General features: G+C 39.2%; 1 protein-coding gene across 8 annotated transcripts in view; it reads left to right on the top strand.

The window, feature by feature from the left end:
- Nucleotides 1-255: 255 nt before the first annotated feature.
- The window catches only part of LOC123507474 (epidermal growth factor receptor substrate 15-like 1), a 36,956-nt gene continuing 19,027 nt past the window's right edge, over nucleotides 256-18,184 (top strand). For 2 of the 8 annotated variants that reach the window (XM_045260381.1, XM_045260374.1), the window contains exons 1-13: nucleotides 256-305; nucleotides 2,321-2,455; nucleotides 3,514-3,657; nucleotides 7,027-7,218; nucleotides 12,537-12,647; nucleotides 12,797-12,970; nucleotides 13,683-13,733; nucleotides 14,348-14,517; nucleotides 14,763-14,925; nucleotides 15,478-15,516; nucleotides 15,921-16,076; nucleotides 16,461-16,550; nucleotides 17,935-17,997. In XM_045260381.1, coding sequence (XP_045116316.1) covers nucleotides 279-305; nucleotides 2,321-2,455; nucleotides 3,514-3,657; nucleotides 7,027-7,218; nucleotides 12,537-12,647; nucleotides 12,797-12,970; nucleotides 13,683-13,733; nucleotides 14,348-14,517; nucleotides 14,763-14,925; nucleotides 15,478-15,516; nucleotides 15,921-16,076; nucleotides 16,461-16,550; nucleotides 17,935-17,997 — 1,515 coding nt within the window. In that variant the 5' untranslated portion in view covers nucleotides 256-278. The remainder of the gene's footprint in view (nucleotides 306-2,320; nucleotides 2,456-3,513; nucleotides 3,658-7,026; nucleotides 7,219-12,536; nucleotides 12,648-12,796; nucleotides 12,971-13,682; nucleotides 13,734-14,347; nucleotides 14,518-14,762; nucleotides 14,926-15,477; nucleotides 15,517-15,920; nucleotides 16,077-16,460; nucleotides 16,551-17,934; nucleotides 17,998-18,184) is intronic. The other 6 variants (XM_045260376.1, XM_045260380.1, XM_045260379.1 and 3 more) reach the window with 6 other exon arrangements.

Genomic DNA, 18,184 nt, shown 5'->3' with positions numbered 1-18,184 from the left:
CATTCAGAAAACGCCGGTTCCATGTAACTCTATTATGCATCAGGTTTAATAGTCTTTATTGATTCTGCCATTGATTGTATGAATGGCTGCCAGAGGGCGTGCACCTTTCCAAAGTTGTAATACTATCTATTCAATATTTTCCACAGCAATTCAACATGTCATATATTTAACATTATTTATGACAACAATTTTTATGATAATACCGAGGAACACTGCATTTTGAACCAATCTTTAAATGTCGACATGCTTAAGCTGTGAGGCCTCAGTGTTATGGCAAGATGGCCTCTCTTCCGTCCCCCACCCAGGTACACAATTTGCTCTCTCATTTGGTTACTATTCCTTCTTCTTCTTAGATACTAGGTAGGAATTTAAGAATTAAGGCAGTACATCCCTGGGTGAGTGTACTGGACGGCTGCATGGTGACAGGACACATGGAGAGGGGAGTGAAGTGTGACCCGCCTCCCTGTTTCGGTCGATGGGATCTGCCACCAGCCTCTTCCTGACCTGTTTTTTGGCACTTTTGACCTATTATCCTCCCTCCTGACCAGCCTAACTCACGGGGCGGGCTGATTATTGCATTCCAGCCTCACGTGGGATGGTATTTTGGGATCTTATGGCGCTGTGAATGATTTTAATAGACGTAATGTCATATCTCCTATTTGATATTTAGTCATGTAACTTTAATGAAGGAAGTTTAAAAGTGACATATATTATGTAGAATATACAAAATTGCATGGAACTTGTGTATATTAACTATTTAAGGTAAAATGGGCAGGAATGGTAAATCATGTTAAAAGACTTGTAATGTCATATTCATTTCGTATTTAGTTGCAAGTGAATGGTTAAAAAGCTGCGTATATTAGGGAGAAGATACAAAAATGCTGGTAACTTATAAATATTACCATTACAAGATACAGTGGATAGAGTAGGACATTATGATGATGCCCTGTGTCATTTGTTGAATATTTAGTAACTTGGAGTGAAGGAGACTTAAAAGTGACATACTGTGGTGAAAATACAGAATTGTTGGGAAGTTTGGAATGTTACCAGTAGAAGATAGAAAATATGACACAGTAGTGCTTAGTCATGACATCTGTGGCAGGATGGTTGAAAAGCAAGAGAACACATGGAAACTACAAGAATACACAATATCACCATGAAATATTCCCCCCATACTCATAAAACACCTAAATTCACATGTTTCTATCTGTGTCTTATAAAATTGACTGCTTTATTTCATTACTGATTATATAGAATGATTCTGGAATTACATGGTATGTGTAGAGTTCAGTGTGATCTTTGCCATTCTAGTGTACTTAGAATGGAAGTCTCAATGGTGATGTTATGATTCATTATTCATAATTCATGTGTTCGTAGAGTTATTCATACAGTGCTTGGGTTACATTGTGCTTCCCGGCTCCTTAGTGTTGGAGGTAGGTGACACGGTAAGGGCTAGTGTTAGGTTGTTGCCCTAGAAAAGTTGTGTCTAAACATGTTCCTCAATGAAGGGCATGTCCAGATAGGGTTGAAGTTTTTGTTCCTTCTGTTCCTACTTTCTCTGTCATCATTTTCAGTCCAAAACTCTTTAGTGGATGTTGTGCCTATGTGAGCAATGATGTAACTTACTTTCATGCTCATGGTCTTGAATATTTTGAACCTATAGTTACAGTCAATCAAACTACTAAATTGATCTGTGCTGTATACCTCTCACCTAACTCCTCTAACTATACAAAATTCTTTGGCTTACTTTCAAAGTGGAGCACATCCTGGCTGTCTTGCCTCTCCTTTCACTGACCATTTTTGTTGAACATGCTATTTAGGGATGGGCTGAGGAGGTATTATGCTGATTTTTCTTGGAATGACTACTACTTCCATATTGCAGACCCATATGTGAGCTGGCATGGAGGTGTTCACTCTTTCTCTTGACCAAATCCTTCCAAACCTTGGTTTAACTCGGCCTACAAGAGGCACTTGAGCCTTCCACATTCTAAATCTCATGCTGTTTATATTACTGTCCAGAATGAAGAAGTCTGTTCTCAACTAGCCAAAAACTCTCCATCATCAATAGAAAATGTCAAAATCTTTTGAGATCTAACTCCCATCATGACTTCTGGCACCTAGCCAAAAACATCTCCAATATTCTTACTTCTTTGTGTCCACACATGTCGCTTTGAAGGTGTCCAGACAAGATCAAAGTTTATTCATAGATGACTATTCAGTGAAGTTTCCAGTTAGTGTTCTCATCTTTTTGACAGAGAGGTGACAGAACATGCATGATCATCTATCATTTCTGTCTGTCTCATTGATTGGTGTGTTGCAGGTGGCGGGAGACCAGGCTGGACAGTTTGAGGCGTGGTACAAGAAGATAGATCCAAGCGGCTCGGGTGCCATCCAAGCTGGTCCTGCCGCGGGATTCCTCAAGAAGTCTGGTCTCAATGACAATGTTCTCAGCCGGGTGAGTCTGATGGGTGATACACATGGCAATTCCTGAGCATCTCCTACCATATCTTTCTGGTTAGTTGTTGGTAAATCTTTCCCAGTTGATTTGATGACTTGTCAGATGTAAATGTGGTGCAGGGAAGGAACATTGGAAAGTGAGATTAATTTGAGTAAATATGTAAGTAGCTACAGAACTAACAAACTTGTTTTAACCTTTTCAATGTAACTAGTAAAATAAGAGAGGCACTGACAAAAAACTTCCAGAGAAATACATCTTATCTGGTTTATGCAAAATATGGATATTTAGTCATACATGGAAGAAATCAGATGAGAATCATTGAAATAACCTTAGTTACTGGTTAGGTGTTCATGGGCAAAAGATGATGCTTTTTCAAATCATGATCTGCACGGATTTCCAACCAGTAAAGGCTCGGAAATCCCATACACTATTGGCAACATGTGGTGGACAGTTTTGCCATAGTTCAATTTTATGTCTTGCTCTTTCTAAAATTTATCCAGTTTTCTCTCAAACATGTTGATATTTTGTGAGCTGATGACATAATGTAGAATGTGATGCCAGTTGTCCACCACTCTGCACAAGAAAGAGCACCTCTTCAGATTCAGTCTTGACCTTGGCTTATAGATTTTTCTTGAGTGGCTCCTTGTCCCACTGTTTTCTCTTGTCTTGAATGTGCCATCACAGCTGTTCCTGTTCCACCTCCCACTTTAAATCTCAAACATCTCAATCATTTCTCCTCTTGCTTCTCTTTATACAAGTGTTGATAACGGCAGTTTCCACAATTCTCATATGTGAATCCCACTGTGCAAGCTAACATTTGTGTAGCTCTATGTTGTGTGTTTTCAGTGGCTTTGATATCTTTTACTAGATGCGTGTTCCATACTTTGTTTGCATACTGAAAGTGAGTAGCTTGGTATGGTACACAATGAAGGGTACAGTCCTAGAACTAATTAACTTAATTAATTTTAACCGGACATAGCTCTCGGATGAAAACACTAATGTTACTTCAGTATTATGGAGTCAGGTTTGTGAGGCATTGTTTTGTGTACCTGCAGATATGGGACCTGAGTGATCCAGGTGGCAAGGGTTACCTGGACAAGGCAGGTCTGTTCGTGGCCCTCAAGATGGTGGCACTGGTGCAGAATGGCAAGGAGCCGTCCCTGGCCAATATCAACCTGCCCACACCACCTCCCAACATGGTGAGTGTTCCTTGAGTGTTCCTGTGTTTGATAGTGACAGGTGGTCATCAGTGTATGTGTGTGCATTTAGTAGTGAAAGGTGAGCATCGAGAGTATGTGTGCATTTAGTAGTGACAGGTAGTTACATTGTGTGTGTGTGTATTTACCTAGTTGTAGTTTTACAGGGCCTGGGCTTTATGCTCGTCTCCATATCTACACTTATCCAATCTTACTTTAAAAGTGCACACTCTTTGCAGACACTACTTCTTCATTTAAACTGTTCCACGTCTCAATACATCTTTGCGGGAAATTGTATTTTTTAACATCTCTCAGACATCTTCCTTTTCTCAGCTTTTTACTATGCGATCTTGTGCTTCGAATGTCATATTCTCTCAGGATCAGTTTCTCATTATCCACTTGGTCCATTCCGTTGATCAATTTGTAAACTTGTATCAGGTCTCCTCTCTCCCTTCTTTATTCCAGGGTTGGTAGATACATAGCCTTTAGTCACTCCTCATATGTCATCCCTTCAAATTCTGGAATCATTCTTGTAGATATTTTTTGTAGTCTCTCGAATTTCCTTATGTGTTTCTTTTTATGAGGGGTCCACACTACTCCTGCATATTCCAATCTGGGTCTTATTATAGTACTTATCAATTTCTTCATCATTTCTTTGTCCATGTAGTGAAATGCTTTTCCAATATTCCTTAGCAAATTATATGTTTCTCTAAAAATTCTATCAATATGGCTTACTGGTTGATTGTTTTCTTCCATCGTCACTCCTAAGTCCTTTTCCTTTTTAACTTTCTCCAGTTCTACTCCATCTCCCATCTTATAGATTCCCACAGGTTGTCTTTCACTCTTTCCGATTTCCATGACATGGCTTTTGTTCACATTGAATTCCATTTCCCACTTTTACTCCATTCCCAGATCTTATTTAGGTCTTCTTGCAGTATTTCACAATCCTCCTTTTGCTTTATAACTCTGCACAGTTTCGTATCATCTGCAAACAGATTTATGTAGCTGTTCACTCCTTCTGGCATGTCGTTAATATAAATGAGGAAAAGTATTGGTGCCAATACTGACCCCTGTGGCACTCCGCTTTCTACTACTCTCAACTTGGACTTCATATCTTTAAATACAGTCCTTATTTCTCTCCCCCTCAAATAATTTTCTATCCATCTCAATGTGCTTCCTTTTAAGCCACCCTTCTCCTCTAACTTCCATAGTAATCTTGCATGTGGCACTTTGTCAAATGCCTTTTTTAAATCCAAATAAATACAGTCAATCCATCCCTCTCTCTCTTGTACTCTATCAACTATTCTAGAATAGAAACTCAATAAATTAGTTACACACGACCGTCTTTTTTCTAAAACCAAATTGGCTATTTGATATCAATTTGTTGTCTTCAAGGAATTCGATCCATTGTTTCTTTATTATTCTTTCACACATCTTGCATATTACACTAGTTAGTGATACCGGTCTGTAATTTAAAGGTTCTTCCTTCCTTCCTTTCTTATATATGGGAACCACCTCAGCTCTTTTCCATTTTACTGGTACTGTTCCATTTTCTATTGAGTATTTTATGATGTATATAGGACTTGCTAGTTCTTTCCTACATTCTTTCAGTATTCTGCCTGAGACTTCATCTGGTCACATTGCCTTCTCTTCATCCAGTTCCTTCATTAACTCTTTTTATTTCAAGCTTGGTTACTTTAATCTCTTTCATATAGATTGTCTCTCTATTACCCTGTGGCCTTTCAAATTTGGATTCCTTAGTAAAGACCTCCTGGAATTTATCATTTAATAGTTCTGCCATACTTTTTGGGTCTTCCACAATCCCGTTCCCTCTTTAACCTTTGTATTGTTTCTCTTTGCCTAATTTTTCCATTTATGAATCTTATAGAACAATTTTGATTGCTCCTTACATTTTTCGACAATGTCCTTTTCGAAGTTCTTTTCCTCTTCCTTCCTCACTTTAACATATTCATTTCTCGCTGCCTTGAAGTTTTCCTTATTTGCTGGATTTCTATTTCTCCTCCACCTTTTCCATGCTCCATCTCTTTTCTCCTTTGCCCTAGCACACCTTGCATTAAACCAATCTTTCTTTCCTTCTTCTTTAGGTCTATATTTTGGGACATATTCCCTGACTCCTGTTTTGTATATTTCCAAAAATAAGTTATATTTCTCTTGCATCGTCTCTGAGTTTTCCATCTCCTCCCAGTTTACGTTTTTAAAATAGTTCTTGAGATTCTCATTATCAGCCTTTCTGTAATTTAATCGGTCTCCTTTGTATGAATCGTTTCTATCTTCCTTTCCTCTTCTATATCTATTTCTAATATTACATGGTCACTCTTTCCCAATGGGCACTTATATCTTATATCATCATTCATTTGTATACCCCTAGTAAAAACTAGGTCCAATCTCGCCAGCTCGTCATTTCCTTTGAATCTTGTGCATTCCTTTACTCTCTGGTCCATCATATTGTCTATCATTAGGTTCAAGAATCTTTCTCCCCAGGCTTGTTCCCCCATACCACTTTCATAATTTTCCCAGTCCACCTCCTTACAGTTGAAATCTCCTACTAATATAACTTTTTTCCTTTCTTTAACAATTCTCGTTAAACTCCTTATTGTCATCTATCATGTCTTTATATTCTTGATTGGTCCATGAATTTGTTTTTGGTGGCACATATGTTTCAATGATTGTTAACTCTTTTTTATTAATATGCATCTTACATACAATACTTCTGTGTGTGTGTGTGTGTGTGTTTCACTGTTTGATCTGCTGCAGTCTCTGACGAGACAGCCAGACGTTACCCTACGGAACGAGCTCAGAGCTCATTATTTCCGATCTTCGGATAGGCCTGAGACCAGGCACACACCACACACCGGGACAACAAGGTCACAACTCCTCGATTTACATCCCGTACCTACTCACTGCTAGGTGAACAGGGGCTGCACGTGAAAGGAGACACACCTAAATATCTCTACCCGGCCGGGGAATCGAACCCCGGTCCTCTGGCTTGTGAAGCCAGTGCTCTAACCACTGATGTACCAGGTGTGTGTGTGTGTGTGTGTGTGTGTGTGTGTGTGTGTGTGTGTGTGTGTGTGTGTGTGTGTGTGTGTGTGTGTTTCCTAATGGCAGGTGGGTATATTTCAGTGCCACAAAACTGATTCACAAACTAGGATAACAAATTTTTATTTTTTACTCTATCTAAAATAAACATTGAAAATAATTTAGAAAGAGGATAATAGTGTAACAATTACTTAATTTTATTCATTAAGAATATAAGTTTTCATATAAAGATGAAAAAGATGAGAAGTATTTAACATTAAAAGGAAAAGATAATTGCACTCATGATTTTTTTCCCTTTCTTGTCATCTCTAGGGTGAACCTCCCCCACACCCTCCTCCCCCAACAAAGGTGCCACCTGCCAAACCGGCACCACCCACCACAGGAGGTGCAGCGACAGCAGCAGCGGCTGGTGGTGTGTGGACCATCACCCCACAAGATAGAGCAAGATATGACACGATATTCAACACATTGGGACCAGAGGCTAACAAACTACATGGGAGTAAGGTGTGTGTGTGTGTTGTAAGTTGTGATATCAGAGGATGTGAGTGTGTTTGGGTGTGTATATAGTGTGTATTTACCTTGTTGTATTTACCTGGATGTGTTTTACAGGAAGAGCTATGCTCGTGCTGTCCTGTGTTTTACAGGAAGAGCTATGCTTGTGCTGTCCTGTCTCCATGCCTATAGTCATCCAGTTTAGCCTTAAAGTCATGAATGTTTCTTTCTTTAACCACTGTTTCATCCAAATTGCTTCATATTTCTATGCTTCTGTTTGGAAAACTATATTTCTTAATGTCTCTTCTACACGCGGTCTTTTTCAATTTCATGCTGCGTCCCCGTGTATGTCTTGAGTCCCTCACCAATAAGTCTTCTTTGTCAACTGTCCATCCCCTTTCATCCCCTGTAGATTGCAATTAGGTCTCCTCTTTCTCTCCTCTGTTGCAATGTTGGAAATTTTAATATCTTTAATCTGTCCTCATAAGTTGGGTCTCTCAAACTTGGAACCATGTTGGTTGCAGCTGTTTGAATCCTTTCTTTCTTATTATGTGGTGACCGTATAAGTACAGTTTTTTCTAGTTTAGGTCGAATCATGCATTCTATTAATATTTTCATCATCTCCTATATAGGTAAATGCCCATTTCATTTATCATAGTGACTCGTATGTTTCTTCAACTATGTTGTTTACATGTTTTCCAGTGAAAAATTATCATTTATTGTAATACCTGGGTCTCTCCTCTTTTGCTTTCTGAATTTCTATCCCACCCATAGTGTAAGATGTCTGTCTTCATGTTTTTTTTTTATTTTTTTATTTTTATTTTTTTTTTATATCAAGTTTCATTTCCCATTTCCTGCTCCACTCATGTATCTTATTCAAATCTTTTTGTAGCTTTTCATAATCCATGTCATTTTTCACTCGTTTCAGTAACTGTGCGTCATCTACAAATAAGCTTACATAACTGTCCACCTCATCAACCATATTGATATACACTATGAACATTACAGGGGCCAGAACTGTTCTCTGTGGAACTCCACTTATAACTCAACACCATATTGTTTCTTTACCTTTTATCACTGGTCTCATTTCTTTCTTTTAAGGAGTCTGTTATCCAGTCCAGTACTATTCCCTTTAAACCACCTATGTTTTTAATTTTTCATAGCAATCTTTGATGTACTTTATCAAAAGTTTTTTTTTTTTTTTTTTTTTTTTTTTTTTTTAATCCAAGTAGAGAAAGTCTGCCCATCCATCCCTCTCCTGAATTATATCTATATCTGTACTGTAGAAACTTAGTAAAGTGTGTGTGTGTGTATTTACCTAGTTGTATTTACCTAGTTGTAGTTTTACAGGGCCTGGGCTTTATGCTCGTGTGGCCCCGTCTCCATATCTACACTTATCCAATCTTACTTTAAAAGTGTGCACAGTCGTTGCAGACACTACTTCTTCATCTAAACTGTTCCACTTCTCAATACATCTCTGCGGGAAACTATATTTTTTAATATCTCTCAGACATCTTCCTTTTCTCAGCTTTTTACTATGCGATCTTGTGCTTCGGATGTCATATTCTTCTCTCAGGATCAGTTTCTCATTATCCACTTGGTCCATTCTGTTGATCAATTTATAAACTTGTATCAGGTCTCCTCTCTCCTTTCTTTGTTCCAGGGTTGGTAGATCCATAGCCTTTAGTCTCTCCTCATATGTCATCCCTTCAAATCCTGGAACCATTCTTGTAGCTATTCCTTTGTAGCCTCTCCCAATTTCCTTATGTGTTTCTTTTTATGAGGGGTCCACATTACTCCTGCATATTCCAATCTGGGTCTTATTATAGTACTTATCAATTTCTTCATCATTTCTTTGTCCATGTAGTGAAATGCTACACCAATATTCCTTAGCAAATTATATGTTTCCCTAAAAATTCTATCAATATGGCTTACTGGTTGATTGTTTTCTTCCATCGTCACTCCTAAGTCCTTTTCCTTTTTGACTTTCTCCAGTTCTACTCCATCTCCCATCTTATAGATTCCCACAGGTCGTCTTTCACTCTTTCCCATTTCCATGACATGACTTTTGTTCACATTGAATTCCATTTTCCACTTCTTACTCCATTCCAGATCTTATTTAGGTCTTCTTGCAGTATTTCACAATCCTCCTTTTGCTTTATAACTCTGCACAGTTTCATATCGTCTGCAAACAAATTTATGTAGCTGTTCACTCCTTCTGGCATGTCGTTAATATAAATGAGGAAAAGTATTGGTGTCAATACTGACCCCTGTGGCACTCCGCTTTCTACTGCTCTCCACTTTGACTTCATATTTTTAACTACCGTCCTTATTTCTCTCCCTCTCAAATAATTTTCTATCCATGTCAATGTACTTCCTTTTAAGCCACCCTTCTCCTCTAACTTCCACAGTAATCTTGCATGTGGCACTTTGTGAAATGCCTTTTTTAAATCCAAATAAATGCCGTCAACCCATCCCTCTCTCTCTTGTACTCTATCAACTATTCTAGAATAGAAACTCAATAAATTAGTTACACAAGACCGTCCTTTTCTAAAACCAAATTGGCTATTTGATATTAATTTGTTGTCTTCAAGGAACTCAATCCATTGTTTCTTTATTATTCTTTCACACATCTTGCATATTACACTAGTTAGTGATACCGGTCTGTAATTTAAAGGTTCTTCCTTCCTTCCACTCTTATATATGGGAACCACCTCAGCTCTTTTCCATTCTACTGGTACTGTTCCATTTTCTATTGAGCATTTTATGATGTATATAGGACTTGCTAGTTCTTCCCTACATTCTTTCAGTATTCTGCCTGAGACTTCATCTGGTCCCATTGCCTTCTCTTCATCCATTTCCTTCATTAACTCTTTTATTTCAAGCTTGGTTACTTTAATCTCTTTCATATAGATTGTCTCTCTATTACTCTGTGGCCTCTCAAATTTGGATTCCTTAGTAAAGACCTCCTGGAATTTTTATTTAATAGTTCTGCCATACTTTTTGGGTCTTCCACCATCCCGTTCTCTCCTTTTAACCTTTCTATTGTTTCTCTTTGCCTAATTTTTCCATTTATGAATCTATAGAACAATTTTGGTTGCTCCTTACATTTTTCGACAATGTCTTTTCAAGTTCTTTTCCTCTTCCTTCCTCACCTTAACATATTCATTTCTCGCTGCTTTGAAGTTTTCCTTATTTGCTAGATTCCTATTTCTCCTCCATCTTTTCCATGCTCCATCTCTTTTCTCCTTTGCCTTGGCACACCTTGCATTAAACCAATCTTTCTTTCCTTTTTCTTTAGGTCTATATTTTGGGACATATTCCCGACTCCTGTTTTGTATATTTCCAAAAATAAGTTATATTTGTCTTGCATTGTCTCTGAGTTTTCCATCTCCTCCCAGTCTACGTTTTTTAAATAGTTCTTGAGATTCTCAATATCAGCCTTTCTGTAATTTAATCGGTCTTCTTTGTATGAATCGTCTCTATCTTCCTTTCCCTCTTCTATATCTATTTCTAATATTGCATGGTCACTCTTTCCCAATGGGCACTTATATCTTATATCATCATTCATTTGTATACCCCTTGTAAAAACTAGGTCCAATTTCACCAGCTCGTCGTTTCCTCTGAATCTTGTGTGTGTGTGTGTGTGTGTGTGCATGTGTGTTTACCTAGTTGTATTGTAAAGGGTTTGAGTGGGTGTACTCTAACAACTTCATTATTCAATGCATTCCACTTCTCCACCGTTCTGTGTGGAAAACTATATTTTCCATTATCCTTCACAGACTGCACACTCATCCTAATCTTCTTTACATGTCCTCTTGTCCTTCCATCTTCTGTCACCAGCACCAGATCTTCCTTGTTTATCTTTTCAATGCTATTGACTATCTTGTACATTGTTATTAGGTCCCTGCATTCTCTTCTATCTTGTAAGGTTGGTAGTCCCATTTCCTTCAGTCATTCTTCATGTGTTAGGTCTTTTAGTTCTGGCACCATCTTTGTAGCAATCTTCTGTATCCTTTCTAATCTTCTTATATCCTTTTTAGACCTTGGAGACCACACCACTGCTGCATATTCCAGCCTTGGACGTATCATGCTTGTGGTGATTTTTTTCATCATATCTTTGTCCATGTATTGAAATGCCACTCTTATATTAGTCAACATTTTATATGATACTCCAAACATCTTGCTTATGTGTTTTTTGGGGCTCAGATTTTCCTATATAATCATTCCCAGATCTTTTTCCTCTTTAGTCTTCATTATTTGTTTCTCTCCCATCAAATAGTTCCATACTGGTCTTGTTTTGCTCTTTTCTAGTTCCATTATGTGACATTTCTTAGCATTAAACTCCAATTTCCACTTCCTATTCCACTCATAGATCTTTTTTATATCTTCCTGCAATACCAGACAGTCCTCCCTAGTTTTGATAACTCTTAGCAGCTTTGCATCATCTGCAATTAAATTAATATAACTGTTTACCCCAATGTGAATGTCGTTTACATAAATCTGAAACATAATGGGGGCTAACACTGACCCTTGTGGCACTCCGCTTGTTACTTGACCCCAAGATGAATATGTATCTGTGATCACAGTTCTCATCTCCCTATCCTTCAAATAATCTCTTGTCCATTCTAGCAAAGTTCCTTGCAGTTCTCCTATGTTCTCTAGTTTCCAAAGTAGTCTTCCATGAGTGACTTTATCAAAAGCCTTTTTTTTATATCCAGGTATACTATGTTCACTCATCCGTCTCTATTTTTCAGCCCTGCAATAGCTCTCGAGTAGAAGCTTAATAAGTTTGATATACATGACCGCCCTGTCCTGAATCCAAATTGTCTGTTCGATATGACTTGTTCCTTTTCTAGATATTTAGCTCATTTTTCTTTGATAATTATTTCACACAGCTTCCCCAAAACACTTGTAAGTGACACTGGTCTGTAGTTTTGTAGTTTAGTGGTTAATTTACCTTTCCTCCTTTAAATATTGGTGTTACATTAGCTCTCTTCCATCTAGTGGAACTTTTCCTTCATTTATTGAACTTGTAATTACATATTTCCCAAATTGGATCTAGTAGTTGCTCTGATACACCATCTGGCCCCATTGCTTTTCTGACATCCAACTTATCGAATAATCTTCCAATATCCTCCTTGTGCACTGCGATTTCCTGTAATCCTTGGCAATGCAATGTCCTATTAGGTTCTGTGAAATCATCTACTGCAGTGAACACCGTTTTGAAGCTCATTCATTATTTCACATTTCTTTCTCTGTTTGGTATGTCTTCCCTCCTTTATTCTGAAAGAGGCAACTAATTTCGTATCTTTCCTTTGTTTGTGAAGGTGAGTGGTGTAATGCTCAATTCCAAACTACCAACGGAAACTCTGGGGAAGATCTGGGACCTGGCGGACATGGACAAAGATGGCTCTCTAGACCGTGTGGAGTTCTCCATTGTGAGTAATGCTGTAGTTGTCTTGTGGGTGTCTTCATGGGGTGAGGGTTATCTTAGATGTGCTTGGAAGGAAGATGAAATACTAATGGTTGGACTGATACACACTTGAGACGAGGCTGCTGTTCAATGAGGATTGTTTTGTCTCCACAGGCAATGCACCTGATATACAAAGTGTTAGAAAACAACCCCGTGCCATCATCACTGCCTCAAGAGATGCTCTCCAGTGCCCAGCGGGCAGGCGTGGCCCAGGGACCAGTGCCTGCACCCCTGGCTCCCCCCTCACAGGTGCCTCAACCAAATACTCCCAAACAGCAGCCAAATAAGGTAGTGGTGGTAAACTGTTGTAGGCCTGATTGTAATGGTGGCTCCTGTAGAGGTGCAGCTCCCTAGTCTGGTGTTGGTGTTGTGAAGCAGTCCCCCACTGACAGAAGTTTTGCTCGTAATAGCCATACAGTGTGGAGATTGTATGGTTGCCACTTGTGTGAGAATGGTTCCCTGCAACAGTGTGTGCATGACTGACAGCCACCACCCAGCTGTCACCTAGCCAAGGAAACACTAGTCACTGTGAAAGATTTTTGTACATTTCCTTGTGTAAGAGTGAGGACTTTCATTACATATTACCTTAGCTTAGTCCATAGAATAGTATTTATGATAAAGGCAGTCTTATTATTAGAGAGAGTGATAAATGTGAAACATTTTTTGGGGAAATCTTACTGGGGTTTTTGCATGCCTTTGATGAGGGTCTAATTCATGCACAGGATATGTTTTCAAAACTTAAAGGTATGATAGCTGTTGTGTAATTGTCTTACAGCAAAACCTTCAAGTATATACAACTCTTGACTGAACATTAGCTGTATAACAATAATAGAGTAATGCTTCACTTTGTTCTCTTTAACACCCTGTAAGCTCTGGTACACTTGATGCGCTGCAGGCCAGTCATCTCTCTCATTCTCTCAGCTTGACTTGAGTGCAGGTTCCTCTGGCTCACTGGCCTCCTGGATGGTTATTCTCATATGAATATCTTCATGCTTTTTAGGACAACTTAGCCTGTGGGGTTGAGGCCACTTCAGGCAGCTCTGCAGAGAAAGTTAGTCTGGTTCTTATTTTATTTACTTATTTTTCTTTCTGCTCAACATCTTTACAATACCCGCTTGCTATTAAGTTCAACAGAGATGTTAGTCTTGTTTTTTTGCTGTAAACTTGTGCTTTGATATTTTCATATAAATAACTTCACTTCTTTCATACAAAGGCACTGAAATCTTTGATATCACTGTACATATGATATTCTTCCTGTACAGCTACAATTGACTTCATTAACCTTTAATGGCTATTAAATTCTAAGCTAGCCAGTGCATGATCTGTTGATACTTTTCCTAATACATTAGATGGTATAGAAGTGGTTCATAAGTACTGCCCATCATGGATGCTAATATCCCAGGAATGCCTTTGTATTAAATTTAATTATAATGTCCTGTATAAATAATTTATTTAAATCCTGGATGCATTGTGCATATATCATACACTGTCCAAATCTTTGACATAATTATGTACATAGATTCTGATATACTACTGCATTTTAATACAAAAAATGTGAAGCACTATATTGGATGGGTATATCACAATGGCCACTTTGCATAAAACATGCCTAGCAGTTCATCTGGACAATGAGTGTGACTGTAGTGCGTATGTGTGGTGGTGCAGCCCTCAGGTCCTCCCCCGGCACCATGGGTTATCAGCGCTGCAGAGAAGGCGAGGTATGACGTCATGTTCCACAATGCAGACCTGGACAAGGATGGCTATGTGAGTGGCCAGGAGATCAAGGGGGTATTCCTGCAATCTGGTCTCCCACAGATGGTTCTGGCACACATATGGTGAGTTTTGGTGTCATTGTGATGGCCTTTGGAGCTGTGGGGTTTTGATTGTGGCTAGGAAGCAGATCTTTATGAAGCACTTGAGACACTAGATTCTGCCAGACTGATCTGTAAGACTAAGTGGAGATAGCTTTGAATCTGTGCCTTTCATTGATATACACCGGGGTTTTGATTGCATCCATGAAGCTGTCAGGTATCATCTATTCATTAGTAGTATTCTCTATTTTATAACTTTTATTTTTCAGGAATCTTTGTGATATCAAGCAGACAGGCAAGCTGACCTCTGAACAGTTTGCTCTGGCCATGTGGTTAATCCAGCAGAAACTGGCTGGCACTGATCCACCAGCGGCCCTAACCCCAGAGATGGTCCCGCCCACCATGAGGCCCAAACCCTCTGCCGAGACATCTGTAAGTGTGCTGCTGCTGTGGTGCTCCTCACTAGTGTTGCCAAGGGAAATGGGGAGGAAGGGAAGGGATCACTGAGGTGTTTGATGTGAGAAGAATTAGGTTGTCAGTTTAAGGTCCATGATGTATGTACTTGATTCATGTTGCATGTAATTCCTGTGAGATACATTTAGTTATCACCAAATTTATGTAGATGGCAGTATGTGATAAAACATTTCCAGTGTAGTTGATTGTTCCATGTGATATAGATCTTTATCAGTTTCTTTTAGACTTCAGATAGGAGAGGCAAGTTTAGTTGAATGTCAGTAGTTTCCAATTTCTTTAATCTTGCGCTTGTGATGGTGCTGGTCATTATGAGCACTGGATCAGTGGCAGCATTGTACCATCTCCAGACAGGATCTTATTGGTTAAACTTTGTATATATTGTGTACATCTTGTGTGAGTGAGTGTAAATATTGTAAAAGTTGTGTGTGTAAAGAGTACTTGTGGTTAGCATGTGAGAAGACCATTAATATTAATGAATGTTTTTCTTCCTTTGTGGTGGGGCCACACCAGGTGGATCTGCTAGGTGATTTAATGGGGCAAGTGGCTGAGGTATGGATTGCTGTGACCATTAACTCTTTTTTTTTATTGGCCCGAGCTGCTTGTGTAGTCTTGGCGCTGACCAAGTAGTGAGCCACGTGTAGGTGTGGCCATGGCTCAGGGCTGGACACCCTTGTATTTGGGGTTACTAGCATTATGACTAATGGATGGCAGAGTGTGGCTGGCCAGGACCTCCTTAAGGGAAGCATGAACACCTGCATCTTCCTTTAACACACTGGAGTAGTCTGCAGTAACGTACGAACTGCTGGTAGTCATGCAGCCTCTAGATGGTGCATAGTTTTTCAGTATCCATGACACAATTAGTGCTGTTTGCAGAGTTTTCCTTTACTTGAGCAAGGCAGTACACCAGGAAGTGATGGGAGACACTTCTAACACACCTGTACCCTTCTTCCCAGGTGGTGCCAGCCAAGCCCCAGTACACCAACCCTGAGCTACAGCTGGTGGCCGATGAAATAGAAGAACTCAATGCTGACAAACTAAAGCTAGAGGCAGAAATACAGCAGAAGGAGGCAGGCATTCGGGTAAAAAATAACGAAATAAAAAATTTGCAGGTAAGTAGCTTTTTTCCTGTAGTTTATTGTATTTTTTTTTCTTTGCACATTTCTCTGATTTAAATTGTCTTTGTGATTCATCTGATTTTGCTATTAAGTTATACAAAATTCTTTAGAGACCTTCAGAGTTTGTTGGGTCTTGGTGGAAAAGTTAGTTCTGTGTTGTCCATATTAATATAGAAAAAATGGATGATACATTGTTGGTGATAGCCTTGCTTCACCCTGTTAAAAATAAGGCTCAATAATGAAATAATGTCCTAGATGCTGTAAATTTTCTATCAACACAATTTCAAGAGATCTCTAAAGTGCAGGTCATATTAGATGTTGAGGTGTGGCAGTGGAGATGTGTGATTGTGATAGTCATAATGGGCGATGTGTCCCCAGACGGAGCTGGACACGCTGTCGTCCACTCTGCGGCAGCTGGAGCACCAGAAGGGGGCAGCCCAGCAGAGGCTGGATGACCTGGGCAACCAGGTGAGTGGGCCGCATGTTGCACACCTCATGCTCCTGCTGCTTTAGACACAGGCTCAGATACAGACCAGATCTGCATTTGTTATGTGTTGACACAGTTAGTAATGACTTAGTTTGCCAAGATCGTCATTCCATAATTTTAGATGATGTAGCCAGAGAGCATGCTGAGAGCACCAGCCAGGCACACCTTGCACAGCTAGACCTCAATGAGTCCTGTAAACACTGTCCCTCAGTAAACTTGACCCTCTGTTGTCCAGGACCATAGTAGTGGTAATGTTAATTTCAGTGAGTTCAGTGTTATTGTTTTATCAGCTTATTTTGTTATAGCATGAACAGGAAGCAGTCTTCCTTCACAGTAATGGAGTTTAGCTATTATCTGAGTTTAGGTCTAAGTTCCTTGTATCTGTCTGCCATTATTTCATGGTGGTCCTGACAAGTATTTTATTTCTGGTATTAAAGGACTCTTGTTAAAAGTTTTTGTTACATTAGATCTGTTGAACATGGTTGATCTGAGCAGCACACTGCCACCTCATGATATACATACAGGCTGACTAACACCTGGCTTCTTGTGTTTTTTTGGTCTGGGTTTCATCTGTAAAGCTTCAATTAATCACTAGATCAATGATCCACATCTCACTTAGGTCATGGAATCTTATCAGAGCCACTTCCCAAAGCGTCTTGTTTGTGTCATGACGTACACAAGTACAGTGAATGTTGAGGAGAGAGTTTGTCACAATGTGAGATCGTGATTTGAAAACTTGACATTGTTTTGACACTTTTGTGTTTATTGGCATGTAACCTTGTACTAGATAAATCCTTTGCCTAAGATACTGTTATTAGTATTAGGGCACCAGATACAATATAAATTCTTATACTTTCTGTTAAACTTGATTGTGAATAGCTTTAATTTTCAAACAAAGAAACTGAAGATTAGGTGCCTTCCTTCCAGTGATGTTAATGTGGTAAATGCTTGATTCTTGTAACTAAACCAGAAGTTAAAGGATTGTGCATGAGGCATTGATGGCCTTGGTGAGGATGTGTGGTAGTTAATCATGATTGCAGTGACCTTGAAGTGTGGGGTGCATCAGCCATGTTGTGGAGCTAATGTGACAGGAAGTTGCACACAGGGTTGGCTGATTATACTGATTCATTAACAAGTTTTGAATGAATGAATGTATTTTCTTAAGATAAAAGCTTATAAATGCCAACCCTACCTGTGCCTCCAATTGCTTGGTTAATCATTACCCCCATTCTTTATTTTGTCATCACCCTGTTGACTTTGTGTTACGAGCCACGCAGACCTGGAGCTGCTATCCCTCTTGATGCCTTGACCCTGCACAGTGAGGTAGTCTTAACACACCTTACTGAATTATGTTGAAATCTGCAGAAAAAGGTCCTAGAAGGAGAACGGAATGACCTTCAAGCTCTGATTGAGGCCGAACTGGAAGAGGTAATAAGTGATATCTTTTAGCTACATCTCCATCAGGAGGAAGCAGGAAAGCAGTCACATGTTTGATGCCTACCGTCTATTATATCAGCAGTGATGCTTTCAGTCACAAAAACACAGATGTTTGTACAGTACAGTCCATCTTTCCTGCTTTACTCAATATGTTTATTTTTTCATTGTTTGATAGACA

The sequence above is a fragment of the Portunus trituberculatus genome, chromosome 22, assembly GCF_017591435.1.
Source record: "Portunus trituberculatus isolate SZX2019 chromosome 22, ASM1759143v1, whole genome shotgun sequence".
Lineage (NCBI taxonomy): Eukaryota > Metazoa > Arthropoda > Malacostraca > Decapoda > Portunidae > Portunus > Portunus trituberculatus.
The sequence above is the reverse complement of the archived record's forward strand: the minus strand, read 5'-3'. Positions and strand labels throughout refer to the sequence as shown.